The 17,684-nt window shown below is 47.7% G+C and overlaps 1 protein-coding gene across 1 annotated transcript; it reads left to right on the top strand.

Moving 5' to 3' along the window:
• The first annotated feature begins 5,031 nt into the window (after window positions 1-5,031).
• Window positions 5,032-16,210, top strand: LOC127325835 (receptor-like protein 4). The gene is made up of 9 exons (XM_051352659.2): window positions 5,032-5,303; window positions 5,390-6,475; window positions 6,565-6,709; window positions 7,175-7,246; window positions 14,289-14,357; window positions 14,512-14,580; window positions 14,655-14,732; window positions 15,048-15,256; window positions 15,686-16,210. Exons 1-9 carry the CDS (start codon window positions 5,231-5,233, stop codon window positions 15,805-15,807), a joined length of 1,923 nt encoding a protein of 640 aa, XP_051208619.1. The 5' UTR covers window positions 5,032-5,230; the 3' UTR covers window positions 15,808-16,210.
• The last annotated feature ends 1,474 nt before the right edge of the window (window positions 16,211-17,684 follow it).

Below are 17,684 nucleotides of genomic sequence, written 5' to 3'. Positions count from 1 at the left end.
TAGTATAGAGGCAGAGTATAAATCTGTGGCTAATGCAACAGCAGAAGTAATCTGGGTACAGTCTTTACTTGCAGAATTTGGAGTAAAAGAGATGCAAACACCATGTTTATGGTGTGATAATCTAGGAGCCACTTATCTATCAGCAAATCCAGTATTTCATGCAAGAGCAAAGCACATTGAGATAGATTTTCATTTTGTTCGAGAAAGGGTGTTAAGCAAGAAACTGGAAGTTCGGTTTATACCTTCAAAGGATCAGATTGCAGACGGGTTTACAAAACCACTTCTTGTGAAGAGCTTTACAGAGTTTAGACATAATCTCAACTTGAGTAAGTTGTGATTAAGGGAGGGTGTTAGACAATGTAGTTTGTATTTCATACGTTGTCGAGTAGTTCCTGTAACAAACTCTGTAAACCGACCTTGTGTCCCCGTATAAATAGAACACAACCCCTATCTCGGAAATCATCCGAGTCTTCTCTCCTACCTGATCACACGTTTTTACAGGCACGTCGCGGCCGGGACCCCGCGCGCGGCGTCAAGCGCCATTACGGCAGGTTATTCCGGAGCTCATTCCTTGCCTTGATGCAGCAGCATATATCAACCAGACTAGCACAGTTACTGGGCGCTGATGTGGTCGTAGCTGCCAAACGAAGCTGGCCCTCCTGCCGCGGCACATCAATCACCATTACTGCAGTGTGTTGATGCTGGTATATATGGTGTGGTTGGCTCTTGGCTGGTTACCACACAACAAGACCAAACCCTGATCTCGAGTTATTTTGGATGCGCACCGCACCACGGTCTCTCATCCAACATCTCCATCTCACATTCCATAAACGTTAAAATGGCCTCGAGCCGAAACCCTAAAACGTCTTAGAGAAATATAGAAGAGACCGGTGGCAAAAACTTTACCCACCTCTCCAATATTTTGAGCGGCAGCCGACCTATGACAAAAACATTTCACATCGCCCCGTCGCCAAATCCCCCACCACCAAAGCATTCGCTCCGGAGATGGCCGGATCTTCCTGCCGCCGCTCCCCACCGCCCATCCGCAGCGCCAGCCGTAGCCGGGCGGTCCGCGTTGCCGATATGCCGCCCCCACAGACCTCGCGCTGCCGATCTGCCGCCCCCGCAGACGTCTCGTTGACACCGCATACCCGTTACCACGACGTGCTGCAACGCGACTAGGGCACTTGGGTGTCTGAGATCACCAACCAGAACACCGGCCAGTGAATCTGGCTTGGCACCTTCTAGTCAGCGGCGCAAGCAGTGTGGAGGTGGGCCAATCTCCGGTGTCTCAACCCCAGATGTTTGGTGGAAGAGGCGACGTACACCATGTACGAGAGCGCGCCGCGGAGGAGGCGGCTCCGGCGACTTCGACGACTAGACGATCGATGTACGAGAGGCGCCGCGGAGGATGCACAACAGCGACGGCGACCTCGGCGGAAATGGCGACGACGTCGGGCATTTAGAGGCAAGTTTAGCTTAGTTTAAGTTTGAAGTATGTTTAGGTTAAATTTCGTTTATGTTTAGATAAATCCTACGAACTGTGTCCGAATCGTACTAAATCCTCTGAAATTTGTCTGAATCGTGTGCTAGTTTTTAGGGATCGGTTCAGCTGGCCACGCATTTTTTCTCAAATTATTAGTTGGCCATTTTAGAGCATCTCCAGTCGCGTCCCCCAAAGCGTCCCCCAAACCGCGCCGGATTGAGCGTTTGGGGGACGTGTTTCGTTCGTGCCGCCTTTGGGGACGTCGCTCCCCAGCCGCGTCCCCCAAACGCCTCCCCCAAACATTTAAAATACTTTTTTTTGGCTTTTTTATTTCAATTTCCACAAACTAATACATAATTTGAAACGTGGTTTACACGAAAACATAATTGGGAGGTTTAGTTTCCACAAACTAATACATAGTTTGAACCGTCGTGGACACAAATATAAAATTTTGCAAAGAAACTAAACCTAACTAGGCCATGCATCGAAGGTTTCGTGTGTTCGCTGCTAAGAAAGAACACTCGAGGGCACACCCAGTCACCTAAACTGGAAAATCCAGCGGGAGGATGGTGCCCTTGTTGGTTCTACCGATGAGGCGAACAGGCAGAAACCTCCGTGCACGTATTCGCTGCGAAGAAACAACACTAGTCGTCATCCTCGTCGGTGCTATCGCCTTGGTAGTCCCGGCGGCACCGCGTCTCGTCGAAGACCTTGACGCTCATGTCCCTGTCGCCGAAGTAGGAGAACTGGAGGATGAAGCCGGCTTGGAGGCCGTGGTGCCGCGCGAACTTCTCCCAGCCGATGTTGAGGTACATCTTGCCGCGTGCGTCGTAGATCACGTCGACGATCCACCGGTAGTAGCCGCACGCAGCCTCCCGCAGATGCATCGTGCGCGGGCGATCGTCGCCGGCGACGTAGTCGGCGAAGGAGTCTGGCAGCCTCTGGATGCCGTGCGGGTCGTGAAGGAGATATGCCCTAGAGGCAATAATAAAGTGGTTATTATTTATATCTTTATGTTTATGATAAATGTTTATATATCATGCTATAATTGTATTAACTGAAACATTAGTACATGTGTGATATGTAGACAAACAAGAAGTCCCTAGTATGCCTCTTAAACTAGCTTGTTGATTAATGGATGATTAGTTTCATAATCATGAACATTGGATGTTATTAATAACAAGGTTATGTCATTGTATGAATGATGTAATGGACACACCCAATTAAGCGTAGCATAAGATCTCGTCATTAAGTTATTTGCTATAAGCTTTCGATACATAGTTACCTAGTCCTTATGACCATGAGATCATGTAAATCACTTATACCGGAAAGGTACTTTGATTACACCAAACACCACTGCGTAAATGGGTGGCTATAAAGGTGGGATTAAGTATCCGGAAAGTATGAGTTGAGGCATATGGATCAACAGTGGGATTTGTCCATCCCGATGACGGATAGATATACTCTGGGCCCTCTCGGTGGAATGTCATCTAATGTCTTGCAAGCATATGAATGAGTTCATAAGAGACCACATACCACGGTACGAGTAAAGAGTACTTGTCAGGAGACGAGGTTGAACAAGGTATAGAGTGATACCGAAGATCAAACCTCGGACAAGTAAAATATCGCGAGACAAAGGGAATTGGTATTATATGTAAATGGTTCATTCGATCACTAAAGTCATCGTTGAATATGTGGGAGCCATTATGGATCTCCAGATCCCGCTATTGGTTATTGGTCGGAGTGAGTACTCAACCATGTCCGCATAGTTCACGAACCGTAGGGTGACACACTTAAAGTTGGATGTTGAAATGGTAGTACTTGAATATGGAATGGAGTTCGAATATTTGTTCGGAGTCCCGGATAAGATCCCGGACATCACGAGGAGTTAGGAATGGTCCGGAGAATAAGATTCATATATAGGATGTCATTTTATGTGAATTAAAATGTCGCGGAAGGTTCTATGGAAGGTTCTAGAAGGTTCTAGAAAAGTTCGGAAGAAACCATCAAGGAAGGTGGAGTCCACATGGGACTCCACCTCCATGGCCGGCCAGCCCTAGGTGGGGAGGAGTCCCAAGTGGACTCCCCTTAGAGGCCGGCCACCCCACATGGGATGTGGAAATCCCACCTTTTGGTGGGAGTCCTAGTTGGGCTAGGTTTCCCCTCTTATGGAAGGTTTTGGTTCGGGTCTTATTCGAAGACTTGGACACCAACACTTGGGGATCCACCTATATAATGAGGGGCCAAGGGAGGGCCGGCCACCCCAAGACCACAAGCTGGCCGCCCCCTTGAAGTGGCCGGCCACCCTCCCAAACCCTAGCCGCCCCCTCTCCTCCATATAGCCCGCGTAGCTTAGCGAAGCTCCGCCGGACTTCATCACCGCCACCGACACCACGCCGTCGTCTTTGTCGGATTCAAGAAGGAGCTACTACTTCCGCTGCCCGCTGGGCAGGAGGTGGAAGTCGTCTTCATCAACAACCGAACGTGTGACCGAGTACGGAGGTCTTGCCCGTTCGTAGCAAGGAACCGATCGTGATCAAGATCTTCTACGCGCTTTTGCAAGCGGCAAGTGATCGTCTACCGCAGCAACAAGAGCCTCATCTTGTAGGCTTTGGAATCTCTTCAAGGGTGAGACTCGATACCCCCTCGTTGCTACCGTCTTATAGATTGCATCTTGGCTTGGATTGCGTGTTCGCCGTAGGAAATTTTTTGTTTTCTATGCAACGTCATCCTACAGGTCGCCCTTGAGGGCGAGGACGAACTCGAACTGGCTGGCCGACTCCACGTCCATCTCCAACGATGATGAAGCCGGCGGCGTGGAGGGCGACGGCGAGTGTTCAGCTCTGCCGCGGCCGCGACCGCGACCACGACCACGACCGCGAGGTCGGCCTCGCCTCTCTGGGACATAGCGTCGAGTCTTGTTGAGATGGTGCGGCTAGGGTTTGAGAGAGAGGCGCTAGGGTTTGTGTGTGAGAGGACGATGAGATGCGGCCCTTTTATAGGCGGAGGAGAGGCGGGGAGCGGTGGCGCGCGTGCGCCGGCACGCGAGCTAGGCGCGACAGACGCGTCGGTTCGAGGCGCTACCTGTCGTCGGCTAACGTCGGCTGCGGGGAACCGCACCACAATTAACTTTCGTCGCGAGGTGGCGACGGTTGGGTTAAAAATTTATTGTGCGGCGACGAGTCGGCCCCGCCACTCCTCGCTTTTCGTTGTGTCCGGCGTCCCGGTGCGTCCCACTGTGGGGACGGGGACGGGCTCGAAGCGCCGGATACTGAATGAAGCGCGCCGGACAAAAAAGGAGCTTTGGGGGACGCGGGTGGAACGCTTTTTGTCCGTGCGCACGAATCATTTTGGGGAATGACTTTGAGGCAGCAGCAGAGATGCTCTTATCCTCTGCTAGTTCACATGAAGGATGGATAGCTTGGCCCGTGACTGTGAGTAGGTAGGTGGTGGTACGGCCGAGTGAATGCGAGGCGAATCACCACCGTTTTCCATTGAACTTTTTTGTTCACTACAGTGAAAAAGCAAAAGCGCATCACCGATCGGACGGTGCGACGGCGCAGACCAGAACGGGCCACGCTTCCCTGACCGTCCGATCGTCCAGCGCGGCCAGATCCAGCAGCACATCGTCTTGGTCTTGGTCTGCTCCCTTTCCTTTCCACCACCACGTCTCCACCACTCCCAGCTCCGTCCAACCCAAATTCTCCGGCGAGGCGCGCCGCTCCTCCGTCAACCGGAGCGGCAATGCAGCTCCTCCTCCTCGTGCTCCTCGCCGCCGTCGCTGCGCGCGCCTCCGACGACCCCTTCCTCTCCGGCGGTAAGCTCGCGCTCAAATTCAGCTCGCAAGTTAACACCTTTGTCCACACGCTGACGCTCCCTCCCCACGCCCCACCGCCCGTGCAGCGCAGGCGAACCACAGCTACAACATCGACTGCGGCGGCGCGGCGGACTTCACCTCGAACTTCGGCCGGCCCTGGCTCGCCGACCGCTACTTCTCCCCCGGCGGCGCGGCGGGGATGGTGGCCGAGCCGCACCGCTTCCCGAGCCCGCAGGAGCGGACGCTGCGCTTCTTCCCGCCCTCCTCCGCCGGCAAGTCCTCCTGCTACTCCCTGCCCCTGCCCCCCGGCCGCTACTACCTGCGCGTCTTCTCCGTCTACGACAACTACGACTCCAAGCTCCGGTCCCCCTCCTTCGACGTCTCGGCCGCCGCCACGCTCGTCCTCTCCTTCCGCTCCCCCTGGCCGGAGACCGCCGCGCGGTACGGGGCCTACTCCGACCTCATCTTCCCCGCCCACTCCACCCCCTCCAACTCCTCCACCACCGACGTCTGCTTCTACTCCCTCTCCACCGACGCGCCCGCCGTCGGCTCCATCGAGGTGGCGCCGGTGCACCCGCTGGCCTACGACGGGGCCGCCACGGGCGCCGGGGTCGTGCTCGTCAACTACGGCCGCCTCACCTGCGGCAACGGCCTCTTCGGGCCCGGCTTCACCGACGACCGCGACGCCTTCTCGCGCGTCTGGCAGGCGGGCACCGACTTCCGCAACGACGCTCTGACCTACGACGCCGTCACCGCCGGCGGGCGCAAGATCTTCGGCGCCGACCAGCCGCCCAACTACTTCCCCGCCAAGATGTACGCGTCCGCCGTCACCACGGCCGGCGACCCCTCCAGCGCCGAGATCGAGTACCTCATGCCCGTCGACACCCGGCTCTCCTACATGCTCTGGCTGCACTTCGCGGAGGTGGACGCCGCCGTCGGTGCCGCCGGGCAGAGGGTGTTCGACGTAATGCTCGCGGGCAGGAACGTCACCCGGATCGACATCTTCAAGCAGGTCGGCGGGTTCACCGCGTTCAAGTGGACGCATGTTGTGGAGAACCTCACCAGCAGCACCATGAGCGTCAGGCTCGTGCCGGTCGTGGGGCGGCCCATCCTGTGCGGGCTCGAGAACTACGCCATGGTGCCGCTCGAGACCAGGACCGTGCCCAACCAAGGTAGTAATTGTTTTTCTCAAGTCCTCCAATTTCCATCAGCAGAAACCAGCATGTACATTCGCTGAGCCTGCCGCGTTTGTTTCGTGCAGCGGCTGCGATGAAGGCGCTCAAGGATTCGCTGAAAATCCCAGCAAGGATGGGGTGGAACGGGGATCCTTGCGCGCCGAGGACGTGGGATGCGTGGGAGGGAGTCACTTGCCATCACGGCGACAAGGGCCTTGTGATCACCCAGCTGTGAGTGCACTTTCGATATCCCAATGCTATTCTTAGCCATTCTCTGTTTGATTGCGGTATTTTTCTGATTTGGTGACATGGAGAGATGTTGGTAGCAGTCACACAGAGCTAGCAGCAAACCTATGCACCTCAGTGATTCCTGCTCTGCTATTCAACCAATCTGATTTGCACCGGAAAACTGGACTGCAAAATTTGAATTACGTTCACAAGTTTTTGTCTTCATTGTAGTTTTTACTTTGAGCCACTGGTCCTTTTATTGTTCTAATTTTAGTGCTAGTAGTTAAAAGTGTATTGTCCTGCATGATAATAATTCGTCTGTGGCAGTGTCATTATGTGGACTCGCATGAAACTTCACAGTGGAACTATGATTCAGTAGAATTCACAAATAAATTGTACAGTGGATGCTTGTGAAAAGTTGAAATGGTTGCTGTCATTAACTCGTACTTTAATTGATTCACTTGGCAGGGATCTTGGAAGTCAAGGCCTGAAAGGTTTCATCGCAGATGAAATAAGTCATCTTACAGACTTGGTAAGCTTGTAAGTATCATTGCACACACTTAAGTTGATTTCAACTTGATCCAGGTCAACTTTGGTATTTAGAGTTTTCGTATATCAGTGGTTCTATTAGTTTCATGCTTGCGTTAGCTTTATGGGAGCACATGAACGGTTACTTTGAAATTTATAATCTTCTAGTATTATAGACAACTGGTTGACCTTGTACTTGGTGTTTCTAAAAATAATCTGGTTGACCTTTGTCATGGTATCTGAGACATAAATAAGTAACTTACCTTGATTATTTTCTTTCTACAAACTAAAGCAAGAAGCAGTGCAAATCCAAAGCGAGAGAGAAAAACAGTACAGCGTGTCATCTGGAAATACTGTAAATGAAATCTCAAAACTTCAATCTGAAACATATTATTGGAATGCCCGAAAGTCAAAATAGGACTAACTGCACATGGGTATGTAATGGAAGTATGTCAAGGAGTGGCAGAGCACTATGAATCGCAATCCTTGACCTGGACAGGTATGATAGCATGCATCTGGAATCAGCAAAGTAGCTTTCCCAACCCCACCAGTCAACCACCCCTACAGAAAGCCAATCTTTCATATAAAAAGTGGGCTAACAATTTCCAGCCTTGCCAGATTTTTCTAGGCCTGTTTTGTATGTACATGTTGGTTTAATAAAATAAAGCCTCCAGGTAGAGCTCTCCCTCACCGTCTTTATGTTAGAAAAAGTAACTTCCTGTAGGATGTTCACACAAAATGAATCTGTTGGATCTCTAGACATTCTAGTTAGAAACTAGGTTATCTCCGTGTTGATTAAAAAGCAACTCCATTACATCTGTATTTCGTCCATGCCCCAAATTAATGAGCCTACAAGGTTTTCTGAATACTAATGTGGACAAACCGACTCCTTAGGTAGGTCGCTTAACACTAGCTTCTGCCATGAACAATTCTGGAATATCAGTAGGGAATTTGAACTGCAACATCAGATGCTCTCATGAAATGCATACTGAATATCAGTAGGAGTATTATTTCTTAACCTCAACTTTTGATATATGAACAATTGAAAACCAAATGACCAAAAATGATGTTCCAACTTGTATATAGTTTCTGTTGCTTTCCTCTAGAACCATTATGGGGAGTTGTGTTGTTTCCCTTAGTTTGCTTATTGCCAAGAAGCAGGATATGAGAGCTCTATATATTAGAAGGCACGGGAAATAATGTTTTTTTACTGCCATGTTTTCGTCTAATTGGTGAGATTAAATTTGGGAAGTTCTGGTCAAATTCTCCATGCATGCACACAAACCCAGTTGTAGTAGGTACTAGGTAGTGACAGTAGTTTTGTACCTCAAAGATAGTCTTTTCTAACTCGTATTGCTGTTAAATAATATGAATCAACGAATGGAGATTGCTGTACAGGTGTCGCTTGGAAATAAACAGCATTTGAAACTTTAATGTGAAAATATAGGATTGGTAGGTATTAAAGTCAAATTAGGACCACAACTGCACATGGATATGTAATGGAAGTATGTGAAGGAGTGGTACAGCACTATGAATACCAAGCCCTGACCTGTACAGGCATGATAACATGCATCTGGAATGAGCTGAATGGCTTTTCCAACCGCACGTGTCACCCACAGGTCACAGTAGGCCTACAATGGTTCAACAAAACATGGGCTAGCCAGTTCATCGAGTTCAGGAGCTTCGCGTACGAGGTTGTGTGACAAAAAATGAATCTCTTAAAGGCGTCCATGTTGCCATTCCGATTAGTCTAGTCATCTACATCATTAGGTTTAACATGTCTTGAACTGTTTTCACTGATTGAGGATCTGTGGTCCTTGCAGTCATTTTTCTTTTTCCAAAGAGGGGTTGAAGGTAGTAATCTTTCCTTCAGGACTATATCTGTCAGCTGATAATCCCAGGGTGTTGCTTTCCTTTGTGTGAGACTTCACCAACTTTCTAATAAAACTTCACCAACTTTCTAATAAAAAATCTGGGTTAATTGCGTGTGGTCATGAGAACATCTCACTGACTACAGCATGCCAACAGTGTGTAATTCATCCATGCCAAGACTAACTAAACAGTCTACTAGATTTTAGTAACGCCAAATGCAGAGACAGACAAGTTGGGCCCTTATATGGCTTAGACGCTTAACACTTGTTTTGGTCTCCAACATTCTAGAACCTTCTTACGGGATGTGAGCTCTGAACACCAGCTTCTCTCATAAATTACACTTTGCTGATTTGACTCGTGTAGCAAATGAGGTCTTATTTCTTAGCTTAAACTTTGATTCATGAACACCAAATGACTAAACGGGATGCTTGAACTTGTATATGCATGTATCTAGACGTGTTTTAGCGTGTAGATACATGCAAATTTAGACAAAGTTGAGACGGAGTAGTTGTTTCCTCCAGAATCATTATGGCAAGTTGGGTATCTCCTCCTAGTAGGAGAGCTCTATAAAATAGGAGTTCTGGGAAAGTTGTTCCTTGTATCTATCATGTTGTCGTCAGCAGACATTCCTCAGATATAGTATTTTTTATTTGTATCATTTATTCATCATTTGCTTTGAAATGATGTAGATTCATCTCTGAAATGACTGTAGAATGTTTACACTATGGATGATATTAGTTGCATCATGCCATTATCTCCTGAACCTGCTAAGGCTGGTGCCATTGCGGGCGGTAGCGGGGGCGTTAACGGCGGCGATGGGGCGAGAGAGGGGCGGGAGGCGGGCGAGATGAGAGGGAGGGGCGCCGGCGGGGGCGCCCGGCGCTATCGCCCGCTCCCGCCCGGCTGCCGCCCGCGTTGGCGGCGAGAGCGAGGCGGGAGAGGGGCGAGAGGCGGGGCGGCGCGATGGCGACGCGGGCGAGAGGAGGGGCGAGAGGCGGGGCGACGCGGGCGAGAGGTAGAAGAAGACGACCTGGTCGGTTTTTTTTTCTTTTTTTCTTTCATTCTTTTATTCTTTAAATGTCAGTTTTTATTTTATTTTCTTTCCTTCTTTTATTTTCTTTCCTTTTTTTACTCTTTCAGTTCAAAATACAAACACAAGTACACACTTGTCATATAGGCTATTTAGAAAAACAAGAAACATAATTTGTATTTTTATTAATTCTTATGTAATCGGTAACATTTTTAGTTGAATAATTTTCTTGCATTATTTTGAATGTCTACAAAAATTCGAGTGAAATAACTTAATGTGAAAAAGAAATGGTGATGTGGAGGAGAGAGAAGTGAGAGATGGCACTATAGCCCGTGCATTGGCACCGTGGGGTGAGAGTGGGGTGAGAGTGAGGGAAAAAGCTGACGTGGCGGGTGAGAGTGAGGTGAGGCATTGGCACCAGCCTAAGGGTGTGTTTGTTTGGCCTCCTCCCAGCTGCTCCAACAGCTTCTGGACTATGGAAGCTGGAGCCCAAACAAACACCACTTTTTTGCCTAGCTCCACGCAGCGGCTTCAGTGGAGCGCTTCCAAAAATTACACTACGAACGAGAAGCTACGATTTCGGTGCTTCTTTCAGCGGCAGCGGCTCCAATCTTTGTTTTTTACTGGAATACCCTCCCACCAAATCACATACAACAGCAGAAATGCCCTCGTACCGGTTCAGCTCTATTTCTTTTGTCTCCCCGAGCGAGCAAACAGAGCAGATCAGAAGAATCTCGCCATCGCACCCGACGGAGCACCACCAAGTCGATCTACGGAGACCGGCGCTGCTGCACTCCTACGGCGGTAGGAACGGGAATCCCTGCCCCCTAAAACCATGTCCCCGACCTCAAATCGTCACCGGCCGCGCTACCTGATGCCCGCTCAGGCTGGACCTCCCAGATCTGTCGCCGCCTCCAGCTCAGATTCCCCCGACCTCAAGCTGAGCTCACGCGACCAGACCATGCCGCGAACTCCCTGCTGCCCCTGCCATTTTTCTCTGCTTTGCGTGGTTCGATTAGCGCTGCTGTGCATCTAGGCGTGCTGTACCACTTGCTGCTGCTAGGCTAGTTTATTGCAGATAAAAATCAACCAAATAGCCCACTTTCACGTGATAAATGTATGTATGTTACACAGTACAGCGTGTCATCTGGAAATACTGTAAATGAAATCCCAAAACTTCAATCTGAAACATATTATTGGAATGCCCCAAAGTCAAAATAGGACTAACTGCACTTGTGTATGTAATGGAAGTATGTCAAGGAGTGGCAGAGCACTATGAATCACAATCCTTGACCTGGAGAGATATGATATCGTGCATCTGGAATCAGCAATGTAGCTTTCCCAACCCCACTGGTCAACCATCCCTACAGAAGGCAATCTTTCATAGAAAAAATGGGCTAACAATTTCCAGCCTTGCCAGATTTTTCTAGGCCTGTTTTGTATGTACTTGTTGGTTTAATAAAATAAAGCCTCCAGGTAGAGCTCTCCCTCACCGTCTTCATGTTAGAAAAAGTAACTTCCTGTAGGATGGTCACAAAAATTGAATATGTTGGATCTCTATTATCCCATTCAGATTAATATACTACCTTTGTCCATAAATGGATGTCATAAGTTTGTCTAAATTTAGATGTATCTAGACACTCTTTAGTGTATAGATACATCCGAATTTAAACAAATCTCTGACATTCTTTTATAGACAGAGGGAGTAGTTGCTTACAGCACTAGTTTTATCATGTATTTAATTTTAAATTCACATCTCATCTACAATATTATTTGAAAGAGGGGTGAAGGGTCAGGTGTACACTTTTCTTTTCGGACCAGGAGGGTCGCTTTCCTTTCTGCAAGACATTCTAGCTAGAAACTAGGTTATCTTCGTGTTGATTAAAAAGCAACTCCAATACATCTGTATTTCATCCATGCCCCAAATTAACGAGCCTACAAGGTTTTCTGAATACTAATGTGGGCAAACCGACTCCTTAGGTAGGTCGCTAGCTTCTTCCATGAACATTCTGGAATATCAGTAGGGAATTTGAACTGCAACACCAGATGCTCTCATGACATGCATACTGAATATCAGTAGGAGTATTATTTCTTAACCTGAACTTTTGATATATGAACAATTGAAAACCAAATGACCAAAAATGATGCTCCAACTTGTATATAGTTTCTGTTGCTTTCCTCTAGAACCATTATGGGGAGTTGTGTTGTTTCCCTTAGTTTGCTTATTGCCAAGAAGCAGGAGATGAGAGCTCTATATAATAGAAGGCATGGAAAATAATGTTTTTTACTGTCATGTTTTTGTCTAATTGGAGAGATTAAATTTGTGAAGTTCTGGTCAAATTGTCCATTTATGGCACACAAACTCAGTTGTAGTAGGTACTAGGTAGCGACAGTAGGTTTTGTAGCTCAAAAATAGTCTTTTCTCTTTCGTATTGCTGTTAAATAATATGAATCAACGAATGGAGATTGCTGTACAGGTGTCACTTGGAAATAAACGGCATTTGAAACTTTAATGTGAAAATATATGGTTGGTAGGTATTAAAGTCAAATTAGGACCACAACTGCACATGGATATGTAATGGAAGTATGTGAAGGAGTGGTACAGCACTATGAATAGCAAGCCTTGACCTGTACAGGCATGATAACATGCATCTGGAATGAGCTGAATGGCTTTTCCAACCGCACGTGTCACCCAGAAGTCACAGTAGGCCTACAATGGTTCAGCAAAACATGGGCTAGCCAGTTCATCGAGTTCAGGAGCTTCTTGTACGATGTTCTATGACAAAAAATGGATCTCTTAAAGGCGTCCATGTTGCCATTCCGATTAGTCTAGTCATCTACAGCATTAGGTTTAATATGTCTTCAACTGTTTTCACTGATTGAGAATCTGTGGTCCTTGCAGTCATTTTAATCTCAAATTCAGACTATCTAGATTTTTCCTTTTCCAAAGAGGGGTTGAAGGTAGTAGTCTTTCCTTCAGGACTATATCTGTCAGCTGATAATCCCAGTGTGTTTCTTTCCTTTCTGTGAGACTTCACAAACTTTCTAATAAAACTTCACCAACTTTCTAATAAAAAAGCTGGGTTATTTGCGTGTGGTCATCAGAACATCTCACCGAACTACAGCATGCCAACAGTGTGTAATTCATCCATGCCTAAACTAACTAAACAGTGTACTAGATTTCATTAACGCCAATGCAGAGACAGACAAGTTGGGCCCTTATATCGCTTAACACTTGTTTTGGTCTCCAACGTTCTAGAACCTTCTTACGGGATGTGAGCTCTGAACACCAGCTTCTCTCATAAATTGCACTTTGCTGATTTGACTCGTGTACACCAATTTCTTAGCTTAAACTTTGATTCATGAACACCAAATGACTAAACGGGGTGCTTGAACTTGTATATGCATGTATCTAGACGTGTTTTAGCATGTAGATACAATAGGAGAGCTCTATAAAATAGGAGTTCTGGGAAAGTTGTTCCTTGTATCTATCATGTTGTCGTCAGCAGACGTTCCTCAGATATAGTATTTTTTATTTGTATCATTTATTCATCATTTGCTTTGAAATGATGTAGATTCATCTCTGAAATGACTGTAGAATGTTACACTATGGATGATATTAGTTGCATCATGCCATTATCTCCTGAACCTGCTAAATTGACCTTGTCCTAGATTTACGGTGTCATATCAAATTCATACTGTTTTCCTTTCCATATTTATATGTGCTCATAAATTCTATGAACACTTTTTTTTCGATAAAGGAAATATATTAATATCAATAAGATATCAATTACATCCAGCCTCTGCAACACCGAGATATCAAGAACTGATCGAGACATCAAGGATGCACACAGCCAAAAATAAAGAAAAAAGGTAAAAAACAAAGAAAAACAAAAAAACATAGCACCTGCCAAAACGATCAGCCACTTTGAGTAGCATGTATGAAACAACACTATTACAAAGCGCTGGTCACCAGGCTCACAATCGCAACATGCACGATTTTGACGTGAACTTTGTCACGCAACTGAAACCGTATTCGCACGCCGCACTGCGATTCAAAGTTGTAAAAATGTGGGTTATCTTACTTCCATGTTATGCAGTTCCTGATCTCTCCTTTTTAATGTAAATAAATGTTACCTTCTGCCTGGCCAGGAACATGAGCTCTAATTCCTTGACTGGAAGCTTACCGCCGGGTTTAGGCCAACCTTCACTTGCAACACTGTGAGTACAATAGTTTTTATACCATGTGCAAAGTTTAAGTCTAAAGCTTCTACTTTCTTGTGTTTTTCGTTTCCTGTAGTTGTAATGCTTCTGCAAGACTTTGTTCCCTAATAATTTGCAGTCATTTTGAGCAGTTGATCTGTTTATTTCTTAGGGATCTGTCCTCGAACCAGTTTACTGGGAGTATTCCTGGCACCATAGGTTCATCCAAATTACAGACTGTGTAAGCACATTGTTTTACAGTTGTGTTCACTTTGTTCAGCAATACTGACTTACTAGATACTACCTCTTGTGCAGTTTGCTAAACAGCAATCAACTTGATGGGCAAGTTCCAGAAATACTTTATTCAGTTGGCGTGCATGGTGGTGTGATAGAGTAAGATATCTTAACTATTTTCATCACACAAAACTTCACTTAGTATAGGTCAGAGTACATTCGTCATCATTCCTCGTCAGGTAGAAATTTTTTTGGTGTGCAAGCCTATAGGTGAATCGGTTGCATGCAAGATGCAACTCAACAGATGAAGCTGTTGTTTGGGACATTGTGTTAGCTAAATTGCATGCTCTAATTTGAAAAATACTATAATACTGGCAACCAACAGGGAGATTTAGATACGCAAATTGCAAGCATATAGATATTTAATACTGGATAGATTATCTTGGGGTTTACAAGCATGCATTCTGTTGACAGTCTCTCAGGTAACAAAGGCCTGTGTGGAGTGCCTACTCTACCTGCATGCGCATTGTTCTGGGAGAAAGGAGGCTTGAACAAAACCGGCAAAATTGCACTTGGAGCCTCGTTTGGACTTCTTCTGCTTGTCATACTTATAGTGGTCTACATAGTGTGCATAAGACGGGGACCTTATGACTACGATTTTGAGTTCCCTCAAGATTTGACTTGTAAGTACTTCATTTAACACTTTTGCCTTCATACTCAGCCAGCTTCATATATGATTAAGTTACTCAAACGACCATCAGTGTGATGTTATATCATGCTAACAAATTTATTTTAGCTTCATGTCACAATTTTCAAGGTTCAAAAAAGTGTTAGGCGTAAATTCCTCTGTTCAATCTAACCGATTTACCTTCCCAGCTGTAATGTCTCAGTTATTCAAACTATGTGGCCTTGGTTATTCCTGAACCAGTAAACACAAGTCACTACTGTAGTGTCTCAGTCAATTGGTTTTTCCTGAACTAGTCAACACAATGGAGCGGCATAATTCCTGAACTAGTTTTCTGAGCTTGTAATCCAATTGACTATCTTTGCTAATATACATCCGGGACTTGTGTGAAGGCAAGGCATTTAACTTGTTCAATTCACGTGCGCAGCAATATCGGCAATCTCAGCAAAACGGAACAGGTACCAGCGGGCAAAGTCTGTGATGCTCGCGGAGATGGAGGCGCACAGCACAGATGGTTTGTATACAAACGGCGATAGGAGTACCCGCTAAGTGACGCACGTTGGAAATGGACCGACTGTTGTATTTATGGAGGAGACACTCATGAGTCATGACGGCTGCGCTTGAAGCAGGGACAGCATGCTGCGGCTTGATTTTGCCAGCATCATTGCCATGATGCCCCCTGTGGCTTCAGTCACTAGCAGCTTCAGTGACGTTCTTTTGCAGATGATGTAACATATGTCATGTGTACCGCATCACTAGTGTATTGTAATGTGAGGTGGTTGTGGTGGTTGTAGCAGTATTACGAGGCCTTGCTTCTTCTCTGGGGCTTTTGCTCCAGGATCCTTGTGTTAGTTTTAGCCTAGGCACAGGTCCACTGAACGAACCATGATGTAAAGGTGACCAAAAGCAGGACGGATTTTCAAGTGATGTATTATGGGGCATGAACTGTTAAGCCTGTGTGATGGAATGTCTGTAATTTTTGTTGTATAAAACCTGACATGGCGTTACTGACCAAATAATATTAACCTGGCTCCCTGAGGCGGGGGTTGTGTTGGCAATATCTCCCTTGGGTGTTGCAGGATGATGTAAAAATAAAATGGAACTTGAGCTTCTGTTTAGTATATGCAGCTGTGCAGCATGTCAATGGGCCTGGAGTCTACATGGACCCGTTGTATGTGTTATGAACACACTCGGCTGATACAAGGTGAAAGGGGATTGAAGAGGGAATTAGAGGATTTGGGAGTTGACAGAAGCACGAGAAAATTACAAAAAACCACTACATTTCAGGCAGTAGTTTCAAAAAACCACCACTTTACGATTTTTTTTTTAAAAAACCACCACTCTAGAGGTAATACGTAACAGATAGCACTGATTCCACTCTGATGCTGGTTTAATCGCCAAACTGACATGTGGGTCCCACTGTCAGGCTGACGTGGCAACTGATTAATGCTGAAGGGAGAAGCACCATATATTGGTTATAGTTCTGGACTTATTTGTAAATTATCTTTTTTTTCCTTTTCCTTATTATTTTCCACCACATCCTCATCGTGCGTTGACCAATTTGCCTGGAGGCCCGATGCTCTGTGCACGTCGGTTAGAGGCCAGCCCGCACCGCTCTGGCTGGTGCTCGGCCGCGCCGTCCTGGTCGGCGATGGAGCTCGTCCCGCCAGCCCCTGGCCAAACCTCGCCCCGCTCTGCTCTAGCCGGCGCTCGAACGGACCACGCCCTGCCCGAACATCGCCCCGCGCCGCTCTGGTCGGAGCTCGGCCGGACCTCGCCCGTCCCGCCATGGCCGGCGCTCGCCCGCGCTGGCCCCGCGCCCGCCCCGCCAGCGCTCGCCCGTGCTCACCCCGCCATGGCTGGCGCTCACCCGCGCTCGCCCCGCGCGGGCCCTTGCCAGCCCTGGCCGTCGCGCCCTGGCGGGACCTCGCCCGTGCCGCCTGGCCGGAGCTCGCACCCATGCCCCCGAGCCCGCCTGCAGGTGTCGGAGAGGAGGACGGGCCTGCCTGCGCCCTTACCGCCAAGCCGCCGTCGTCGCGGCGAGGCCTTGCGCCGCATGGTCTGCGCGCATCTCCGCCGTCGGCTGGCCATAGGCATCACTGGAACCGGCCCCGACGGCTTCGGCCCGACCCGGAGATGGCCTGGCGCCCGCGCGAACTGTGTACGGTGGAGAATGGTGAGGACGGCGACGCAATTGCGACCTACCGGAGCGGAGGAAGACGAACACGGCGACGGCGGTAGACAGTATCCCGTGCCGATTCCTTCAGCAGGAACGACCTTTGTGTCGTGGAGGAGTAAAATGACATAGTAGCTGGTCTCCGCGTGGTCTACAAATACGGGTAGGAGCATGATGCCGACGGCGGCGCGCTCCGAATGCCGTTCACGTTCTCGACCAACAGAGGAGAAGAGAGAGGCCACTTGGGGCC

Source organism: Lolium perenne, chromosome 3 (assembly GCF_019359855.2).
Source record: "Lolium perenne isolate Kyuss_39 chromosome 3, Kyuss_2.0, whole genome shotgun sequence".
NCBI classification, from domain to species: domain Eukaryota; kingdom Viridiplantae; phylum Streptophyta; class Magnoliopsida; order Poales; family Poaceae; genus Lolium; species Lolium perenne.
Note: the sequence above shows the minus strand (reverse complement) of the source record. Positions and strands in the feature narration are given on the sequence as shown.